Here is an 18,872-nt window from a genome sequence, read left to right as displayed (position 1 = left end):
TATCTTGCATCATATGACATATAATATATAATGCAACACATAATCATTCATACTCAACCAGGATATCTTGGATAATACTTTTCTACCTCAACTCACTGGTCTAGCAGTACATCTGTCTATAGTCCAAGCATAAAAGTCAAGTGAATAACATACCACCATACTAAGAGTCTATACTTAAACCTGCGTCCATCGTCAGCCCGCTGATGTCGAATACCCTGTCCCAAGCACAGCTCTGCTACAGACCCGTAGCACTTTGCTATTGCCCGACCCTCGAGAATACTAAACCGAATTCATGACCCACACACACAAATCACACACTAAAATTTGAAGTCTTGGCCCCTATTATAGACCTCGATCGGAAGCACCGATCGTGAGTTAGAAAGGTCCGAACTCTTCTGCTTCCCACGTGTCAACAACATTTTGACACCTCGGGGGACAGCTGAGTTCGGACCATCAGATCTTGGGTTCGGACCTTCCGAACTCCTACGTGTCTGTACACTGTTGGCACTCACTAATGTGCATGGCCTAACTGAGTTCGGACCTTCCGAGCTTCCTTGTTCTTCGGAACTACACCCTTGCCATCCGAACCTGTTTGGACCATCCGAACTACTCAGACCCTTGATGCCCTCTGAAATATTTTTCGGACGTCTTGAAGCTGATTTATTTATTTATTTATCCCAAATAAGGACTCCTTAATCATGTTTTATTACCTTAAAATAAAAATTCATTGACATTTTAATCGCGTAAAATGGAATTTTGTTAACTACAGTAGTAATCTTATAATGTTATATTTAAATGTATGGTTAGGTCTCCTATGAGACGGATTCAGGGATCTATATCCATGAAATGGGTCGATCTGATCCATACTTAGAGTGAGAAGTGATACTTCTGGCATAAAACATAATAATTTTTAATGGATCGGTCAAAATATGATATATGTTTCACAAATTAACTCGTAATACGATCTAACAAGAATTTTTTTTGAATGTATCTATCATGCATCTAGGTGTATATATATAGCATGGAAACCTTAGTAACCAGATTTTGTGATACCAATTGAATTTTACAAAAAAACGTTATATATACTTAATCATAAAAATAAAATGCCCCAACTGACTTACACTTAATCTTCCAGACAAGCATGAAGATTCATTTTAACTTCTACTAAAATTCCAGTTCATTCTATTAACAGCATTGGTGTGGAGGTTGAGGAAGTGGTGCATCAACATATTGCTTCACATTGATCTCAATGATCTTTAATTGCTGTAGACATTGAAGTTGTTAGAAAATGAAGTTGTTCTCTTATGCTCAAAGATTTTTATAAAATTTTGTATAATAAAACTCACATATCTCTATAATGATATAATATTTTCCACTTTGGGCTTTCATGTATTTGTTTTAGAACTTTACCTAAAAGACGTTGTAGTGATCCGTATCCAGAATTAACAATTAATGAGCAATTAATCAAGTGATCATGTTTATTTAGTAAAATATGATTAAGGAATTTCCAAAAGGACCTAAGGAGTTCAAAAATGGGTCCAGAACACTCAAAAATGGCAGGGAAGGTTTCGAGGGTTCGGAGGGTTCGGAGGATCCGAACATGAGATCGGAGGCTCCGAACTTGCATGGCCAGCTGTCCGAGAATAATACGTCATTGGTGATGTCATTGATGAGACTTCGGATTAGGATCGGAGGCTCCGAACAGGATCAAAGGTTCCGAAGTCAAGAACGGAGGATCCGAAGTCGGGTTCGGAGGCTCTGAACTTTGCCTATAAATAGAGGGTCCGAGAGCTCATTTCACTCGCACCTCTCCTCTCTTCTCTCTTGATTCCTTAGCCTTCTAACTCAGATCTAGGGAATTCTAGGCATCCTATGGGGAATCCAAAAGTGGCATAGCGATCCAAGCGTCGTAGCGGAGCTGTGGCCTAGTTTTGAGGCATGCGGCAGCAAAGGGCTGACGACGGATGCAGGTATAGCTTTGGCTTCTTAAAAATATTTAGGAGTATGAAATAGCTTAGTTAAGGCTTTTAGAGCTTATTTAATGATACATGTGTTTTTGCATTGTAGACACCTTAGTGTGGACTTGTAGGCATGGGACTTAGACCAGTGGTGCTAGGATTTGACCTGTAGTGTTAGAGGTACGTAAGTACTGACCGAGATAGACGACATGATATATATGCTTATATGTTGCATGAGTATGTGCTATATGTTTTACCATGTTTTACCGCTTTAGCACATGCATGTTTTTACACTGGACTGCATCTGGTATGATGCGAGTCATGACAGTTTCCATCGGTGATGAGTCACTCCTTATGGATTCATGTCTGGGGAGGCTCAGCCCCTAGTTTTTCTATCACTAGGAGCAACAAGGAAGGTGGAGTAGACGCTATAGTGGATAGGGGAATACACGAGTACCCCGTAGAGTCTCTCTCTTAGCATGGTACTGTGTATTCATGGCGCCCTGAGTAGACTGTTTTAACCAGTATTTTAAAGTCATTTTCTTGCTGCATATTAGTCTATATATCATTGCTTTTGTATTGAGCGTTGTCTCTCATGCCCCTGTGTTTGGTATTTTTTAGGTACCTTGTGGCGGGGCAGGTTTGAGGTTGGACGGTCCAGGTGACTCACAGCAGGGTTGAGTTCTTTACCAGTTGCAGCGAGAGTTTACCGGTAGGGCTTGTAACCCTATAGACTTTCGATTTGGTTGTATAAGAGTATTTATACACTTTTGTTGTCGTCGGTTGTATTCTGCCGATTGGATTTGATGTATTTTTAATTATTCGCTCTTTACGCTTTTAATATTAATGCATGCGCTAATTAAACTCTGATTAGGTAGTGGATCCGGGTAGGGTCGCTACATTTATTGGTATCAAAGCGCATTGAAATTGGGAATTAGTAAAGCGAATTAATGCATTATATGTTATTAATTGACAGATGGCAGATTACCACGAGAGCCACGACAGTGGAGGTGATGGTCGTTGGGACGGCGGAGATGGTCGTTGACATTGTCGTGGTAACCGCAAAGAGCGGAGGGAAGTTAGCATGCCTAGGTTTATGCGAGTGGGCCCTAAGCCATTAGCAAGAGGCGAGACCCCGGAGGCTACTGAGGACTGTCTAGAGATGATGGAGCATTTCTTCAGAGAGTTCTGTTTCACAGACGAGGAAAAGATGGAGACTCTTGGTTTTCTGCTAGAGGGTCGAGCGAGGAAGTGGTGGAGATCTACTTCCGCACCGTTTGTAGCAGCGAGAGGAACAACTACTTGTACAAAGTTTTGTACTGATTTCCAGAGGTTGTATTTTACTCCAGCCCTTCATCAGGCAAAAGCTAGTGAGTTGCTTGGACAGCGACAGGAGACGATGACTATTGAGGAGTATCAGCAGAAGTTTTTTGATCTTCTATCTTATTGTCCACACATCGCGGAGAGTTCTTTGGCCAAGTATGATAATTTCCTTCAGGTTCTGAACCCTGAGATTCACCAGATGGTTGCTGTTGGGAGTGATATGACCTACAAAGGTTTGGTTGACTGTTGTCACCAGGTAGAGGACAGTCTTCGAAGGAATAGTTCTATGATTTCTTCCGTTCCAGACCGACAAATTCTTTGGGTCCGAGGGGTCAGTATTTGAAGAAGCAGGGAGGCAGTTCTTCTTCTTCTTCCGGATCTGGTAGAGTGCATCGTTTCAGTATCCAGGGAGTGAGCCGATGTTGTCAGTGTAGGCATAAGCATCCACCAGGCCCGTGTCTTTGATCGACTGGAGCATGTTTTCAGTGCGGATAGGAGGGTCACATAAAGAGAGATTGTCCTACTCTTATGGGAAGAGTCAGTGGTTCTGGAGGTTCTCAGGCATCTGTGCAGCAGCAGCCGCAACGGCAGTATCAGCAGCAGCCTTCTCATCAGCAGCGCCCACAGTTGCAACCATCGCAGCGAAATACTTATTCTCGAGGTCATTCTTACTTATGACCACGTGTCCAGGGGCAAGTTTTTGCACTGGACCAGGAGCAGGCGGAGACAGACAGTGACCGTATGATTGCAGGTACCTGTAGTTTATGTTTTTTTCCTGCGTATGTCTTGATTGACACTGGTGCATCACACTCATTCATCTCATCATGTTTTGCTAAGAAGTATAGATTGCCGTTTATTCCCTTAGAGGTGATGTTATTGGTTTCTACTCCGATGGGTAGCGAGGTCTTAGCTAAGCGTCTAGTGGTGGATTGCTCGTTGGATTTTGAAGGGTATCATCTTAGTTCTAACCTGATGATCCTAGCTATGGAGGATTTTGACTGAATTATTGGGATTGATCTCTTGACTACCTACAGAGAGATAGTAGATTGCTATCAGTGTTTTGTTCAGTTTTGTCCTGAGGATGGTGAGGCATGGTATTTCTATGGTGAGGGAGCGCGACCCCTGATGCCAGTGGCTTCTGCTTTGAAAGCTCGGCGTGCTTTAGAGTCTGGTGGGGAAGGCTACCTTATCTATGCCATCGATGCATCCTTGGAGGGACCAGGTATCCAGGAGATACCCGTAGTCCTTGAGTTTCCCGATGTGTTTCCAAAAAAGATTCCAAGCTTACCACCAGTAAGAGAGATCGAGTTTGGCATTGAGTTAGTGCCAGGAACAGCACCGATTTCTAGAGATCCGTATCGATTAGCACCCACTGAGATGAGAGAGCTCCAGAAGCAACTTTAGGATCTTCTTGATAAGGGCTACATTCGGCCGAGTGCTTTGCCATGTGGAGCCCCAGTCCTTTTTGTTAAGAAGAAAGATGGGTCGATGCGTCTTTGCATAGACTATCGACAACTCAATTAGAAGACCATTAAGATAAGTACCCTCTTCCACGGATTGACGATCTGTTTGATCAGCTTCAGGGTACTTCCGTTTATTCGAGGATTGATCTGCGGTCAGGATATCATCAGTTGAGGGTTAGAGAGGAAGACATCTCCAAGATAGCATTTTGTACGCGGTATGGTCACTAAGAGTTCTTAGTGATGCCGTTTGGTTTGACGAATGCTCCAGCAGTCTTCATGGATTTGATGAACCGAGTATTTCGTGACTTTCTAGATAAGTTCGTGGTAGTGTTCATCGACAATATCCTGGTGTATTCTCGCAGTATGGACGATCACATTTTCCATCTCCGCACAGTATTGCAGATACTGAGAGAGAGGCAGTTGTACGCTAAATTGAGCAAGTGTGACTTCTAGGAAGATGGAAGCCATTTTGAACTGGTCGTGCCCGATGACAGTTTCAGAGATTCGTAGCTTTCTTGGGATGGCAGGCTACTATCGGAGATTCGTGGAGAAATTTTCTCAGATTGCTAAGTCTTTGACGCAGTTGACGAGGAAGGATGTACCTTTCGTTTGGACGCCGGAGTGCGAGGAGAGTTTTCACGAGTTGCGGCGCCGTCTGACTACAGCTCCAGTATTCGCTCTACCGTCAGGATCAGATGGCTTTGTAGTTCACACCGATGCTTCTCTCCAAGTTTTGGGATGTGTGTTATCGCAGAGAGGTCATGTGATTGCCTATGTGTGAGACCTCGATTCTAATCATCTAATCTCAGAATAAACAATAATAACGCATACAAGATCTAAGATTAAAAGCAAAGTTTTTTTTTTTTTTTTTTTACACAGGGTGACGCGAGGGCGCGCCACCCAAGGCGCGGGCGCGCATACAGAGCTGCCCGGGCCTCCGAGAAAGGGAGCAGAACGCGCGGGCGCTCCTCACCAGGCGCGGGCGCGCATGGCCTGCTGTTTTAGCTCAAAATAAGGCTCCAAAAGTGCAATCCAACACCCGGAAAGGCTCCGACATGATCCAACTAACACTTTTCAACAACGAAGTATTCAATTACAAGAAAGAGTTCGAATACAAAACATATCAAGTTCGAGTTCTAACATGCTCCAATCTTAAACTAGATAAACATGCTAATTCGACTTCTAAACCGAGTCTCACTTCTACTACTTGCCCTCGAAGCTAACCATGCCTCTTCTGACTTGTTCCTGCCCCACCTGTTGCCAAGTACACATACAAAACAAAGCAACAGCCGGATAACCGGTGAGAACGACATTCCCAGTAAAAGCAACATAACAAGTAATACAAGTAACAAACATGCTTTCAATACAATAACAAAATCAATAACATCGTAATGAATGCATGTCTTTAAACAGGGATAATAAATCTGATAACGAGGGATTGCAGCTGTTCCTTTGGGATCCCGAGGGTAAGATCACGTAACAACTCACCGACTCTCCCAATCGAGGTGGTGCCACGTATCTCACTCCTCTAGACTTTGAGCAACTATAATGAGTATGCTAGCACCAGACGAAACGACTACGACATGGGCCACTCAATCATAGTTCCCAAACGTCTAAACAAAAAGGGCGGTTCTGCCCGCTGAAAACAAGATTGGCTCAAGATGAATGCATAACAGAAACATAAAACATAAGCCAAAACAATCAAACAAAACACAAGTTCCTCATGCTAGAACAAGTGTAGATGCAAGTACGTGATTTCAAAAGGGAAAACTCGAGAACCACAGTCCCGAGTATGCTATCCCGCTGCGATGACTGCTTTTACCTTTCAATGTAGTAGCTCCAACTCTGGATAAGCTACAAAAGAGATTGTATAAACAACTACACAATCTAACAACAACAAGGCAACGGTTCAAGGAAAACTCTTTATACCGTTCTTCGTCCAACTCTCGACGAACAATGCTGCTAACACAGGGCTCGATAAACTCCAACGAATCTGTAAGAATTCAAGAGTTGATCAACTACCACGATCACTCACACGCCAAGACTTCAATCAATACAAAAACGATTCGAAAACCCAAAACTCAAACCGACGGCATAACGGCTATAAACTGAACAAATCGGAAATGCAGACAGCAGTTCAATACCGATATCAACTCATATCAATGCCCAAAACAACAATAACAAAGCAAACCCATCAATCTAAAAATCCACATTTTCGAAAATGGCTTCCAAAAATCATAACAAATCCGAACGTCGCTCTAATTCAAAACCGACAGATAATAAACGATCAGAACTCTGTCTAGAACAACATACTCGAATCTCGAACGATTCTAACAACATCCAAAAACTAGAATGTATCCGATCGTAGAAGAACTTACAATATAACAGAGCTCTCAATGCAGTGATCGATAATCTGCCTTCAGAAATAAATTCCAACGGCCGGATCGAGCTCGGGATGAAATCTGGAAGCTTGAAGAATCGATTTCTTCAACAATGGAGGAGGGAGGCGTGAAGAGGAAGGTGATGGAGAAGAGAGTGGGTCCAAAATCCTTATAAATATCTATAAAAACCGATAATTGCGTTTTAGTCCCTGAAAAATCCAATTTTTGCAAAAAGGACCCTAATCAAAATCAAACCGGCTCGAGAACTCTGTAATCTCTGATTAACTCAAATAAATTCAATTAAGATAAAAACGGGGCGTTACAATTCTCCCCCACTAAGAAGAGATTTCGTCCTCGAATCCACAAGAACTATAACTCATAAGATAGAATAAAGAACTAAAGACAGTAAGAAGAACTCACGTCATCCGAATAACTCCGGAAATCGTTGTCTCATGTCAGATTCTGTCTCCCAAGTCGCTTCCTCAACGCCGTGACGGCTCCACTGCACTTTCACCAATGGAATCAACTTGGTTCTGAGTTGCTTTTCTTTCCGATCAAGGATCTGAATCGGTCGTTCAAAATAGCTCAGGGTCTCGTCTAACTCGGCTTCGTCAGGCTGAAGGATATGAGAAATATCTGGTTGATACTTTCGCAGCATAGAGACGTGAAAAACGTCGTGAATACCAGATAAAGACGGAGGAAGTGCAAGTCTGTAGGCAAGATCGCCTATTTTCTCGAGAATTTCGTACGGACCGATGAATCTCGGAGATAACTTTCCTCTCTTACCGAATCTGACGGTGCCTCTGAACGGAGAAATCTTAAGGAATACACGGTCTCCCTGCTCAAAACTCAGAGGTCGACGTCTGACATTCGCATACTTCGCCTGTCTATCTTGAGCTGACTTCATTCTGGTCTGAATGATCTTAACCTGCTCTGCCATATCTCTAAGCATCTCCGGTCCCAAATCTGGTGACTCGGACAATTCATCCCAAAACAATGGAGATCGGCACTTTCTACCATACAAAGCCTCAAAAGGCGCCATACCGATACTCGCTTGGAAGCTGTTGTTGTAAGAAAACTCGACAAGAGGCAAAGAATCCTGCCAACTAGTGCCAAAGTCTAGCACTACCGCTCGCAGCATATCCTCCAACGTCTGGATAGTCCGCTCTGACTGTCCATCTGTCTGAGGATGATAAGCTGTACTCAGATGCAATCGAGTACCAAGTGCCCCCTGAAGACTGTGCCAGAAGTGAGAAGTGAATCTAGGATCTCTGTCTGAAACGATCGACTTCGGCACACCATGCAATCTCACAACATTGCTAACATACAACTCAGCCATCTGATCATGACGATACGTCATCCTGTACGGAATAAAACACGCAGACTTCGTCAATCGGTCGATCACTACCCAAATAACATCGCATCCTCGAACGGATCGTGGTAGCTTCGTGACAAAATCCATAGAAATGTGATCCCATTTCCATTCAGGAACAGATAGGCTGTGCAAAAGACCACCTGGTTGCTTCCGCTCTGCTTTCACTTGCTGACAATTCAAACACCGAGATACAAATCTCGCAACATCGTCCTTCATTCTCTTCCACCAGAACTGACTCTTCAGATCGTTGTACATCTTACGACCTCCAGGATGAACGCTAAACCGACTGCAATGAGCCTCTCAGAGAATACGCTGTCTCAACTCCGAAATATCAGGCACAACAATACGATTATTCACGAACAAAACATCATCTCTAACCTGGAATTTAGACTGATGGCCCGATCTGACTTTCTCTACTGAAATCTGGATGCTCGGCTCAGACTTCTGTGCTTCTCTGATTGCAACAAACAACTCTGGCTCGGCTTGAATAGCAAACACTCTGATAGTCCCCCTATCTGTTTCAAACTCTAAACCAGAAATGCAACAATCATCGATCAGCTGGGAAACACCCATAGTAGAAAGAGATAAAGAACAAAGCTTTCGGCTCAAGGCATCTGCAACTGCATTAGACTTCCCCGGATAGTACTTGATTTCACAGTCGAAATCCTTCAACAGATCTAACCATCTCCTCTGTCTCATATTCAGCTCTGCTTGAGAAAATAAGTACTTAAGACTCTTATGGTCAGAAAAGATTTCGAAAGACTCACCATAAAGATAGTGACGCCAGATCTTCAGAGCAAAGACGATCGCAGCTAGTTCAAGATCATGGACCGGATAACGAGTCTCATGCGGTTTCAGCTGCCTTGATGCATATGCCACCACATGCTTATGCTGCATAAGAACACAACCCAAGCCTCGGTTAGAAGCATCACAATAGACTGTGAACCCTCCAGTACCCTTCGGAATAGAAAGAATTGGAGCACTGGTCAGTCTCCTCTTTAGATCAACAAAGCTAGCCTCACAATCTGGAGTCCAGACAAAAGGCGCATTCTTCTGAGTCAGCTGGGTAATAGGCTTGGCAATAGACGAGAAACCCTCGATGAAACGACGGTAATAACCAGCTAAACCCATGAAGCTTCGGATCTCAGGTACTGATGTCGGTCTAGGCCAATTCATAACCGCTTCGATTTTGCTGGGATCGACAGAAATCCCATCTTCAGAAATAATATGACCGAGAAAGACAACTCGATCTAACCAGAATTCGCATTTCGATAGCTTGGCAAACAACTGCTCAACTCGCAAAATCTGCAAGACGATTCTCAAGTGCTCTGCATGGTCAGTACGATTCTTCGAGTAGATAAGAATATCATCGATGAAAATAATGACGAACTCATCTAAATAACGCTGAAAGATACGGTTCATCAAACCCATAAAAACAGCTGGAGCGTTAGTCAAACCGAACGGCATGACTATAAACTCAAAGTGACCATACCTCGTTCTGAATGCGGTCTTAGGAACATCTTCCTCTCGCACTCTCAGCTGATGGTAGCCTGACCTCAGATCAATCTTAGAGTAGACAGAAGAACCCTGCAGTTGATCAAACAAGTCATCTATTCGGGGTAAAGGATATCTGTTCTTAACTGTAGCTTGATTCAATTGGCGGTAGTCGATACAGAGCCGCATAGAACCATCCTTCTTCCGAACGAATAGAACAGGAGCACCCCAAGGCGATACACTAGGTCTGATGTATCCCTTGGCAATCAAATCCTCAAGCTGCTCCTTCAACTCTCTCAATTCAACAAGTGCCATACGATAAGGAGCTTTTGAAATAGGTTGAGTACCTGACACTAAGTCAATGCTGAATTCGACTTCTCGAATGGGTGGCAATCCAGGAACATCTTCCGGAAACACATCAGCAAAATCTCTAACCACTGGTAAGTCAACCAAAGCTGGGCTAGATTTCAGTACATCAACCGCATAAACCAAAAATCCTTCTGCACCTCTCTATAACAAACGAGTCATAGATAACACTGAAATCAAAGGAATTCTAGATCGAGAACCCTTACCAAAGAATTTCCACTCGTCTGCCATTTCAGGTCTGAACCTGACAACCTTCAGAAAACAATCAACTGTCGCCCTGTACTTGGTTAAAGCATCTATCCCGAAAATACAATCAAAATCTGACAGTCCAAGTACAATACAGTCGAATTCTAACAAATTTCCCTCAAAACAAAGTTCACAGTTCCTGACTAGTCGGACAGAAACAATTCCTCCACCCAAAGGTGAAGTAACAGCTACTACAGTAGGCAACAATTCAGTTGGCAAAGCATGCAATAACACATATTTCTCAGAGATAAAGGAATGGGAAGCACCTGTATCTATCAAGACATGAGCAGAATGACCGAAAATCGAACAGTTACCTGCTATGACATCGTCAGGTGCTGCCTGAGCCTGATCCTCTGTCAATGCAAAGACTCGTGCTTGCTGTCTCGGAGGCTGATTTGCACTAGAGCTACCTCCTTGTCTGTTCTGCTGTTGCTGGGGTTGGAAAGAGTGCACTGCAGACGACTGCCTCTCCGGCTGAGCTGCAGGTCTAGACGAACTCCCACTCTGAGCTCTATCTCTATTACGTTGAGGGCACACTTTAGAGAAGTGTCCCGGTTGCTGACAAGTGTTACAATTTCCGAAGACTCCCACACACTGATCCGGTGAGTGTCTTCCTCCACACTTGCTGCAGTACAGGGATGATGACCCAGAACTCGGTCCTGAACCGAATTGCTTCGAACCACTGGAACTGGACGAACTGTTCCCCTGTCTCTTGAACTGTTTACCTCTTGCCTTGTACTGATCCTTTCTGTTTCCCCCATTGTTTCCACCTTCATACCTCTGCTGCTGGTTCTGATGTTGAGGTGGCTGATTCTGGTACTGAGATGGTTGGTTCTGATACTGCCTTTGCTGCTGAGGTGCCCCCTGATTACCTCTTTGCCTCCATAAGCCTGCTTCTGCTCCCTTTGCGTAATTCATGGCATCCGCAAAGTTGCTAGGCCTGTTGGTGTTAACCAACGTGAAGACATCGGGGTTCAACCCGTTGATGAACTGATCTGCCTTAGCTTCTTCATCTCCGGCAATTAGCGGTGCAAAACGCAACAGACTATCGAACTTAGCCACGTACTCTTCAATGTTCAGATTCCCTTGCCTCAGATTTGCAAACTCTGCTCCCTTATCCTTACGATACGAGATAGGGAAAAACCGCTTATAAAACTCAGATTTAAAAAGAGTCCAAGTAACCTCTGTACCTCTACTCTCAATTGCTTTCTTTGCCATGATCCACCAGCTCTTAGCACCACCACGCAGCTGATGAATTACTAACCTGATTCGGCGGTCATCTGTGTAGTCAATGGAATCAAACAACTGATCCATATCATCCAACCAACTCTCACAGTCCACTGGATTTTCTGAACCCATCAACAATGGCGGATTGAACGACTGAAACCTCTTCAGCAAGGTTTCCATAGGAGTCGCTGAAGCATCCAACTGATCAACCTCAGTGCTAGCTTGCTCAGTCGCAGGGATAACTGGTGGTGTGTTTCTGTTTATCACTCGACGAGGACCCATCTGATAATCAAAGGTTAGCACACGAGATATCTCAATTGCTACCATCAGTGCTCTTACAACCGCTTGGAATACCGAATACCAGTCGAGAACAGAAACAGTTATATCTCAAGTAGATCATGCTTTATTAATTTAAATCACACAACCATGTAATTCAAATAATGCTCAAACAATAAAGCATGCTCGCATGGAATTAAGTACACAATTAAATAATTCAAACACATGCGAGGAGTCATTGCACACAGACTCAATCTACCCCGCTCACTCTAGTTCGACCAAGAATCTTAATGCTCTGATACCACTTAATGTGAGACCTCGATTCTAATCATCTAATCTCAGAATAAACAATAATAACGCATACAAGATCTAAGATTAAAAGCAAAGTTTTTTTTTTTTTTTTACACAGGGTGACGCGCGGGCGCGCCACCCGAGGCGCGGGCGCGCATACAGAGCTGCCCGGGCCTCCGAGAAAGGGAGCAGAACGCGCGGGCGCTCCTCACCAGGCGCGGGCGCGCATGGCCTGCTGTTTTAGCTCAAAATAAGGCTCCAAAAGTGCAATCCAACACCCGGAAAGGCTCCGACATGATCCAACTAACACTTTTCAACAACGAAGTATTCAATTACAAGAAAGAGTTCGAATACAAAACATATCAAGTTCGAGTTCTAACATGCTCCAATCTTAAACTAGATAAACATGCTAATTCGACTTCTAAACCGAGTCTCACTTCTACTACTTGCCCTCGAAGCTAACCATGCCTCTTCTGACTTGTTCCTGCCCCATCTGTTGCCAAGTACACATACAAAACAAAGCAACAGCCGGATAATTGGTGAGAACGACATTCCCAGTAAAAGCAACATAACAAGTAATACAAGTAACAAACATGCTTTCAATACAATAACAAAATCAATAACATCGTAATGAATGCATGTCTTTAAACAGGGATAATAAATCTGATAACGAGGGATTGCAGCTGTGCCTTTGGGATCCCGAGGGTAAGATCACGTAACAACTCACCGACTCTCCCAATCGAGGTGGTGCCACGTATCTCACTCCTCTAGACTTTGAGCAACTATAATGAGTATGCTAGCACCAGACGAAACGACTACGACCTGGGCCACTCAATCATAGTTCCCAAACGTCTAAACAAAAAGGGCGGTTCTGCCCGCTGAAAACAAGATTGGCTCAAGATGAATGCATAACAGAAACATAAAACATAAGCCAAAACAATCAAACAAAACACAAGTTCCTCATGCTAGAACAAGTGTAGATGCAAGTACGTGATTTCAAAAGGGAAAACTCGAGAACCACAGTCCCGAGTATGCTATCCCGCTGCGATGACTGCTTTTACCTTTCAATGTAGTAGCTCCAACTCTGGATAAGCTACAAAAGAGATTGTATAAACAACTACACAATCTAACAACAACAAGGCAACGGTTCAAGGAAAACTCTTTATACCGTTCTTCGTCCAACTCTCGACGAACAATGCTGCTAACACAGGGCTCGATAAACTCCAACGAATCTGTAAGAATTCAAGAGTTGATCAACTACCACGATCACTCACACGCCAAGACTTCAATCAATACAAAAACGATTCGAAAACCCAAAACTCAAACCGACGGCATAACGGCTATAAACTGAACAAACCGAAAATGCAGACAGCAGTTCAATACCGATATCAACTCATATCAATGCCCAAAACAACAATAACAAAGCAAACCCATCAATCTAAAAATCCACATTTTCGAAAATGGCTTCCAAAAATCATAACAAATCCGAACGTCGCTCTAATTCAAAACCGACAGATAATAAACGATCAGAACTCTGTCTAGAACAACATACTCGAATCTCGAACGATTCTAACAACATCCAAAAACTAGAATGTATCCGATCGTAGAAGAACTTACAATATAACAGAGCTCTCACTGCAGTGATCGATAATCTGCCTTCAGAAATAAATTCCAACGGCCGGATCGAGCTCGGGATGAAATCTGGAAGCTTGAAGAATCGATTTCTTCAACAATGGAGGAGGGAGGCGTGAAGAGAAAGGTGATGGAGAAGAGAGTGGGTCCAAAATCCTTATAAATATCTATAAAAACCGATAATTGCGTTTTAGTCCCTGAAAAATCCAATTTTTGCAAAAAGGACCCTGATCAAAATCAAACCGGCTCGAGAACTTTGTAATCTCTGATTAACTCAAATAAATTCAATTAAGATAAAAACGGGGCGTTACACTATGACTCTAGGCAATTGAAGACTCGTTAGGAGAACTATCCCTTACACGATTTGGAACTTGCGGCCATTGTCTTTGCTCTTAAGATATGAAATCATTAATTGTACGGTGAGAGGTTCGAGATCTTCACTGACCACTCAGGCTGAGTTGAACATGAGGCAGCGTCGTTGGATGGATTTGTTGAAGGACTACGATTGTGAGATCAAGTACCATCCAGACACTTCTAATCCAGTTGCGGATGCTCTTAGCCAAAAATTGTATGTGAGTTCGCTTTGTACCAGCTTGGTTGCGCGAGTGGTAGAGATGTGTTGTTCCTTGGGTTTTACTTTTCGACACAAGAAGGAACAACAGAGAATTCGCGTTTCATCTGTACTTGCCGAACCAGCGTTGTATACGCGTATACATGAGTCGCAGACCGTTGATTCGAAGACGCAGAAGTTAGCTCGTTTGGCTCAGGATGGGAATACCTCTGGTTTTCATTTGCAGGATGATGGTATGTTGTGTCTCTCTAGACGTGTAGTAGTTCCCAAAGATTCCACGTTACGAGAGGAGATTTTGTCACAGGCTCGTCGTAGTAAATTTTTTGTACATCCAGGCATCATGAAAATGTACAAGGATCTACGTACGAGGTTTTGGTGGAAAGGAATGAAGCGCAATGTTTATCTGTTTATGTCTCGGTGCCTTGTGTGTCAGCAAGTCAAGGTAGAATTTCGACGACCCGGTGGAGTGCTTCAGAGTTTAGATATTCCTGAGTGGAAGTGGGAGCACCTGATGATGGATTTTGTCACCTACTTACCTATGTATTCCAGGAATTGTGGTGATATTTGGGTTGTTGTTGATCAATTGTCGAAGTCCGTGCATTTCCTGCCTTATAATCAATATTTTACTTTCAATTTGATGGCACGTCTGTAGGTGCAAGAGGTTGTCCGTCTGCACGGGATTCCGTTGAGCATTGTCAGCAATAGAGATCCGAGATTTACCTCTAGATTTTGGGGTAGCTTCCAGCGAGCTCTTGGAACTACTCTGAGTTTGAGTACATCTTATCACCCGGAGACTGACGGGCAGAGTAAGAGGACTATCCGTACACTCGAGGACATGCTTTGAGCAACAGTGATGGATTTTGGACCAACGTGGCATGACCATTTGGCGTTAGTGGAGTTTTCTTATAACAACAGTTACCACAGCATCATTGGCATGGCACCATTTGAGGCTTTGTACGGACGCCGCTGTCGTACACCTTTGTTTTGGGGCGAAGTTGGCGAGCGTCAAATCGAAGGTCCTCAGATGATTCAGCAGATGACTGATGCAGTGGAGATGATCCGTAAGAGGATTAACGCAGCCCATGATCGATAGTCTAGCTACGCTAACACTCACTGCATACCATTACATTTCGATCTAGGGGAACATGTGTTCCTGCGAGTGTCACCTTTTCGGAAGGTGATGAGATTTGGACTCAAGGGAAAGTTTTCGCCGAGATTTATCGGTCCGTTCGAGATTCTTGAGAAATTTTGAGACGTGGCTTATCGTTTAGGTTTTCCACCGTATCTTTCCAGTATCCATGATGTGTTTCACATGTCCTTGCTGAGGCAGTATGTGGCAGATGAGTCGCACATCTTGCATCCAAATGAGGTGCAATTGGATAAGGATTTGTCCTATGTGGAGAGACCCCTCAGGATACTCGATAGGAAGGAAAAGGTGCTTCGAAACAAGGGCATACCTCTTGTGATGGTGCAGTGGCAGCGTAGCGGAACTGAAGAAGCTACATGGGAACTAGAGTGTTGGATGCGAGCTGAGCATCCAGAGTTGTTTTGATGTTTTGTACTTTCTTTGTAAAAAAGATTTGTACTATGTCCAGTTGAAATAAAGAACATTGTTTGAGTTTCCGTGTTTTCCTCTAAACTTAAATTTCGAGGACGAAATTTCTTAAGGAGGGGGGGGGGAGGGAGAATGTAGTGACCCGTATCCAGAATAAATAATTAATGAGTAATTAATCAAGTGATCATATTTAGATTTAGTAAAACATGATTAAGGGATTTCCAAAAGGACCTAAGGAGTTCAAAAATGGGTCCAAAACACTCAAAACTGGTAGGGAAGGTTCCGAGGGTTCGGAGGGTTTGGAGGATCCGAACCAGGTTAGGAGGCTCAAAACTTTCATGGCCAGCTGTCCGAGAATAATACGTAATTGGTGACAACGCTGATGGGAATTCGAAGGATCCTAAGTCAGGATCAGAGGCTCCGAACAGGATCGAAGGCTCCGAAGTCAAGAACGGAGGATCCGAAGTCGGGTTCGGAGTCTCCGAACTTCGCCTATAAATAGAGGGTCCGAGAGCTCATTTCACTCGCACCTCTCCTCTCTTCTCTCTCGATTCCTCATCCTTCTAGCTCAGATCTAGGGAGTTCTAGGCATCCTATGAGGAATCCAGAAGTGGCATAGCGATCCCGGCGTCGTAGCGAAGCTGTGGCCAAGTTTTGAGGCACGCGGCTGCAAAGGGCTGGCGACGGACGCAGGTATAGCTTTGGCTTATTAAAAATATTTAGGAGTATGAAATAGCTTAGTTAAGGATTTTAGAGCTTATTTAATGATGCATGGGTTTTTGCATTGTAGACATCTTAGTGTGGACTTGTAGGCGTGGGACCTAGACTAGTGGTGCTAAGATTTGACCTGCAGTGTTAGAGGTACGTAAGTACTGACCGAGATAGCCGGCATGATATATATGCTTATATGTTGCATTAGTATGTGCGATATGTTTTACCATGTTTTACCTCTTTAGCACATGCATGTTTTTACACTGGACTGCATCTGGTATGATGCGAGTCATGACAGTTTCCATCGGTGATGAGTTACTCCTTATGGATTCGTGTCTGGGGAGGTCAGCCCCTGGTTTTGCTATCACTAGGAGAGACCACAACGGTGGAGTAGACTCTATAGTGGATAGGGAAATACACTAGTACCCCGCGGAGTCGCTCTCTTAGCTCAGTACAGTGTATTCATGGCGCCCTGAGTAGAATATTTTAACTAGTATTTTAAAGTCCATTGATTGCTGCATATTAGTCTATATATCATTGCTTTCGTATTGAGCGTTGTCGTTCACGCCCCAGTGTTTGGTATTTTTTGGGTACCTTGTGGCGGGGCAGGTTTGAGGCTGGATGGTCCATGTGACTAGCAGCAGGGTTAAGTTCTTTACCAGTTGCAGCGAGAGTTTAGCGGTAGGGCTTGTAATCCTATAGACTTTCGATTTGGTTGTATAAGAGTATTTATACACTTTTGTTGTCATCGGTTGTATTCTGCCGATTGGATTTGATGTATTTTTAATTATTCGCTCTTTACGCTTTTAATATTAAAGCATCCGCTAATTAAACTCTGATTATGTAGTGGATTTGGGTAGGGTCGCTACAGACGTCATATCAATTGAGATATTTCTCCATCTTAATAACTCACGATATTCCTCAAGTATTCTCAATGTGGGACTTTGGTTGTATTCTCAACAATCATTCCTTCAAGAAAAAGACCACCATTATTGTCAAGATCAGGGGGCCTCTCCTCAACCCTATCCATCCATTCTTTTCACTTGTAGGATCATATAATCCAATTGAGGCCACTCACCTCCATTGCTTTGAGAGAACACGCCTTAAATGAAATATTTGAAACACCATTTGTCTCTAGAGATCATCACGGATTTACTTGGATCTGTCACATATTTCATTTATGTATCCAAGCATTCCACCCACATGTTTGACTAGATCTAGTCCACAGCTCTGATATCGCTTGTTATACGATGAAAGCCACATTTATTCACAATGGTATAATATTATCTATGTTGGGTATAATTCTCATGGATTTGTTTTTGGACTTTATCTAAAATACTTCATACCATCAAACTTCAGGATTTTATTAATTCCTTGCTAGTTAATAACTAACCTGGGTTTTTCTCTTTTTATTTCACCATGATTTCTGACCAAAAAACCTGGGTTGCTATATGGTGAAACTCCTTCTTTGATTAAACCAAGGTCCAAATGTTCCTTGATAATCATCCTCATATCCCTTTGATCTGTTATGTTCATCGGAATAGACTTATATCTAACGAATTCATACTCTTTGCCTTCTTTTAGAGTAAGTCTGGCTTTGAGTTGATTTCAATCCCACCATGCCAAAGGATGCTCATTATAACTTTCTTTGAGCCTTTTCTTGACATATTTGAGGGATACCTTATTTTCTAACTCTATATCTCTTTGGTTAGAGTTACCTTGAGAAGCTCCATATCATATGTTTGGAGTTCTTGTTCTGTTGTTATCTTCAACATGATTTCTCCAAATCTTCTTGAATCTTTCATCTTTGGGTGAAAAAGTTGTCCTTTATTATCACCACGCTGGCTGCGGAACATTATCGACATTTGTCGATAAAAAGCAATCTTGAGTCTTGGGACGATAATTTTATGATCACAAATTGTAGTGAACATAAGTCTTCTTAACTCATTATCTTGTGTGTACTTCTTAAACATTTGTAAGAAATTGTTTCCCAACAGGATATC

General features: G+C 43.1%; 1 protein-coding gene across 1 annotated transcript; it reads left to right on the top strand.

Annotated features, from left to right (window-relative positions):
* Positions 1-3,042: 3,042 nt before the first annotated feature.
* On the top strand, positions 3,043-4,685 carry LOC140878947 (uncharacterized). Its single transcript, XM_073282572.1, has 4 exons — positions 3,043-3,537; positions 3,972-4,032; positions 4,147-4,231; positions 4,316-4,685. Exons 1-4 carry the CDS (start codon positions 3,043-3,045, stop codon positions 4,683-4,685), a joined length of 1,011 nt encoding a protein of 336 aa, XP_073138673.1.
* The last annotated feature ends 14,187 nt before the right edge of the window (positions 4,686-18,872 follow it).

The sequence above is a fragment of the Henckelia pumila genome, chromosome 2, assembly GCF_033568475.1.
Source record: "Henckelia pumila isolate YLH828 chromosome 2, ASM3356847v2, whole genome shotgun sequence".
Lineage (NCBI taxonomy): Eukaryota > Viridiplantae > Streptophyta > Magnoliopsida > Lamiales > Gesneriaceae > Henckelia > Henckelia pumila.
The sequence above is the reverse complement of the archived record's forward strand: the minus strand, read 5'-3'. Positions and strand labels throughout refer to the sequence as shown.

Excerpts from the sequence above, each read along its gene's own strand:
- LOC140878947 (XM_073282572.1), top strand. The coding sequence starts at position 3,043 with ATGCCTAGGTTTATGCGAGTGGGCCCTAAGCCATTAGCAAGAGGCGAG. Across the intron at positions 3,538-3,971 it reads TGGTTGACTGTTGTCACCAG|GGGCAAGTTTTTGCACTGGA; the intron begins GTAGAGGACAGT and ends CCACGTGTCCAG. Across the intron at positions 4,033-4,146 it reads CAGTGACCGTATGATTGCAG|AGGTGATGTTATTGGTTTCT; the intron begins GTACCTGTAGTT and ends TTATTCCCTTAG.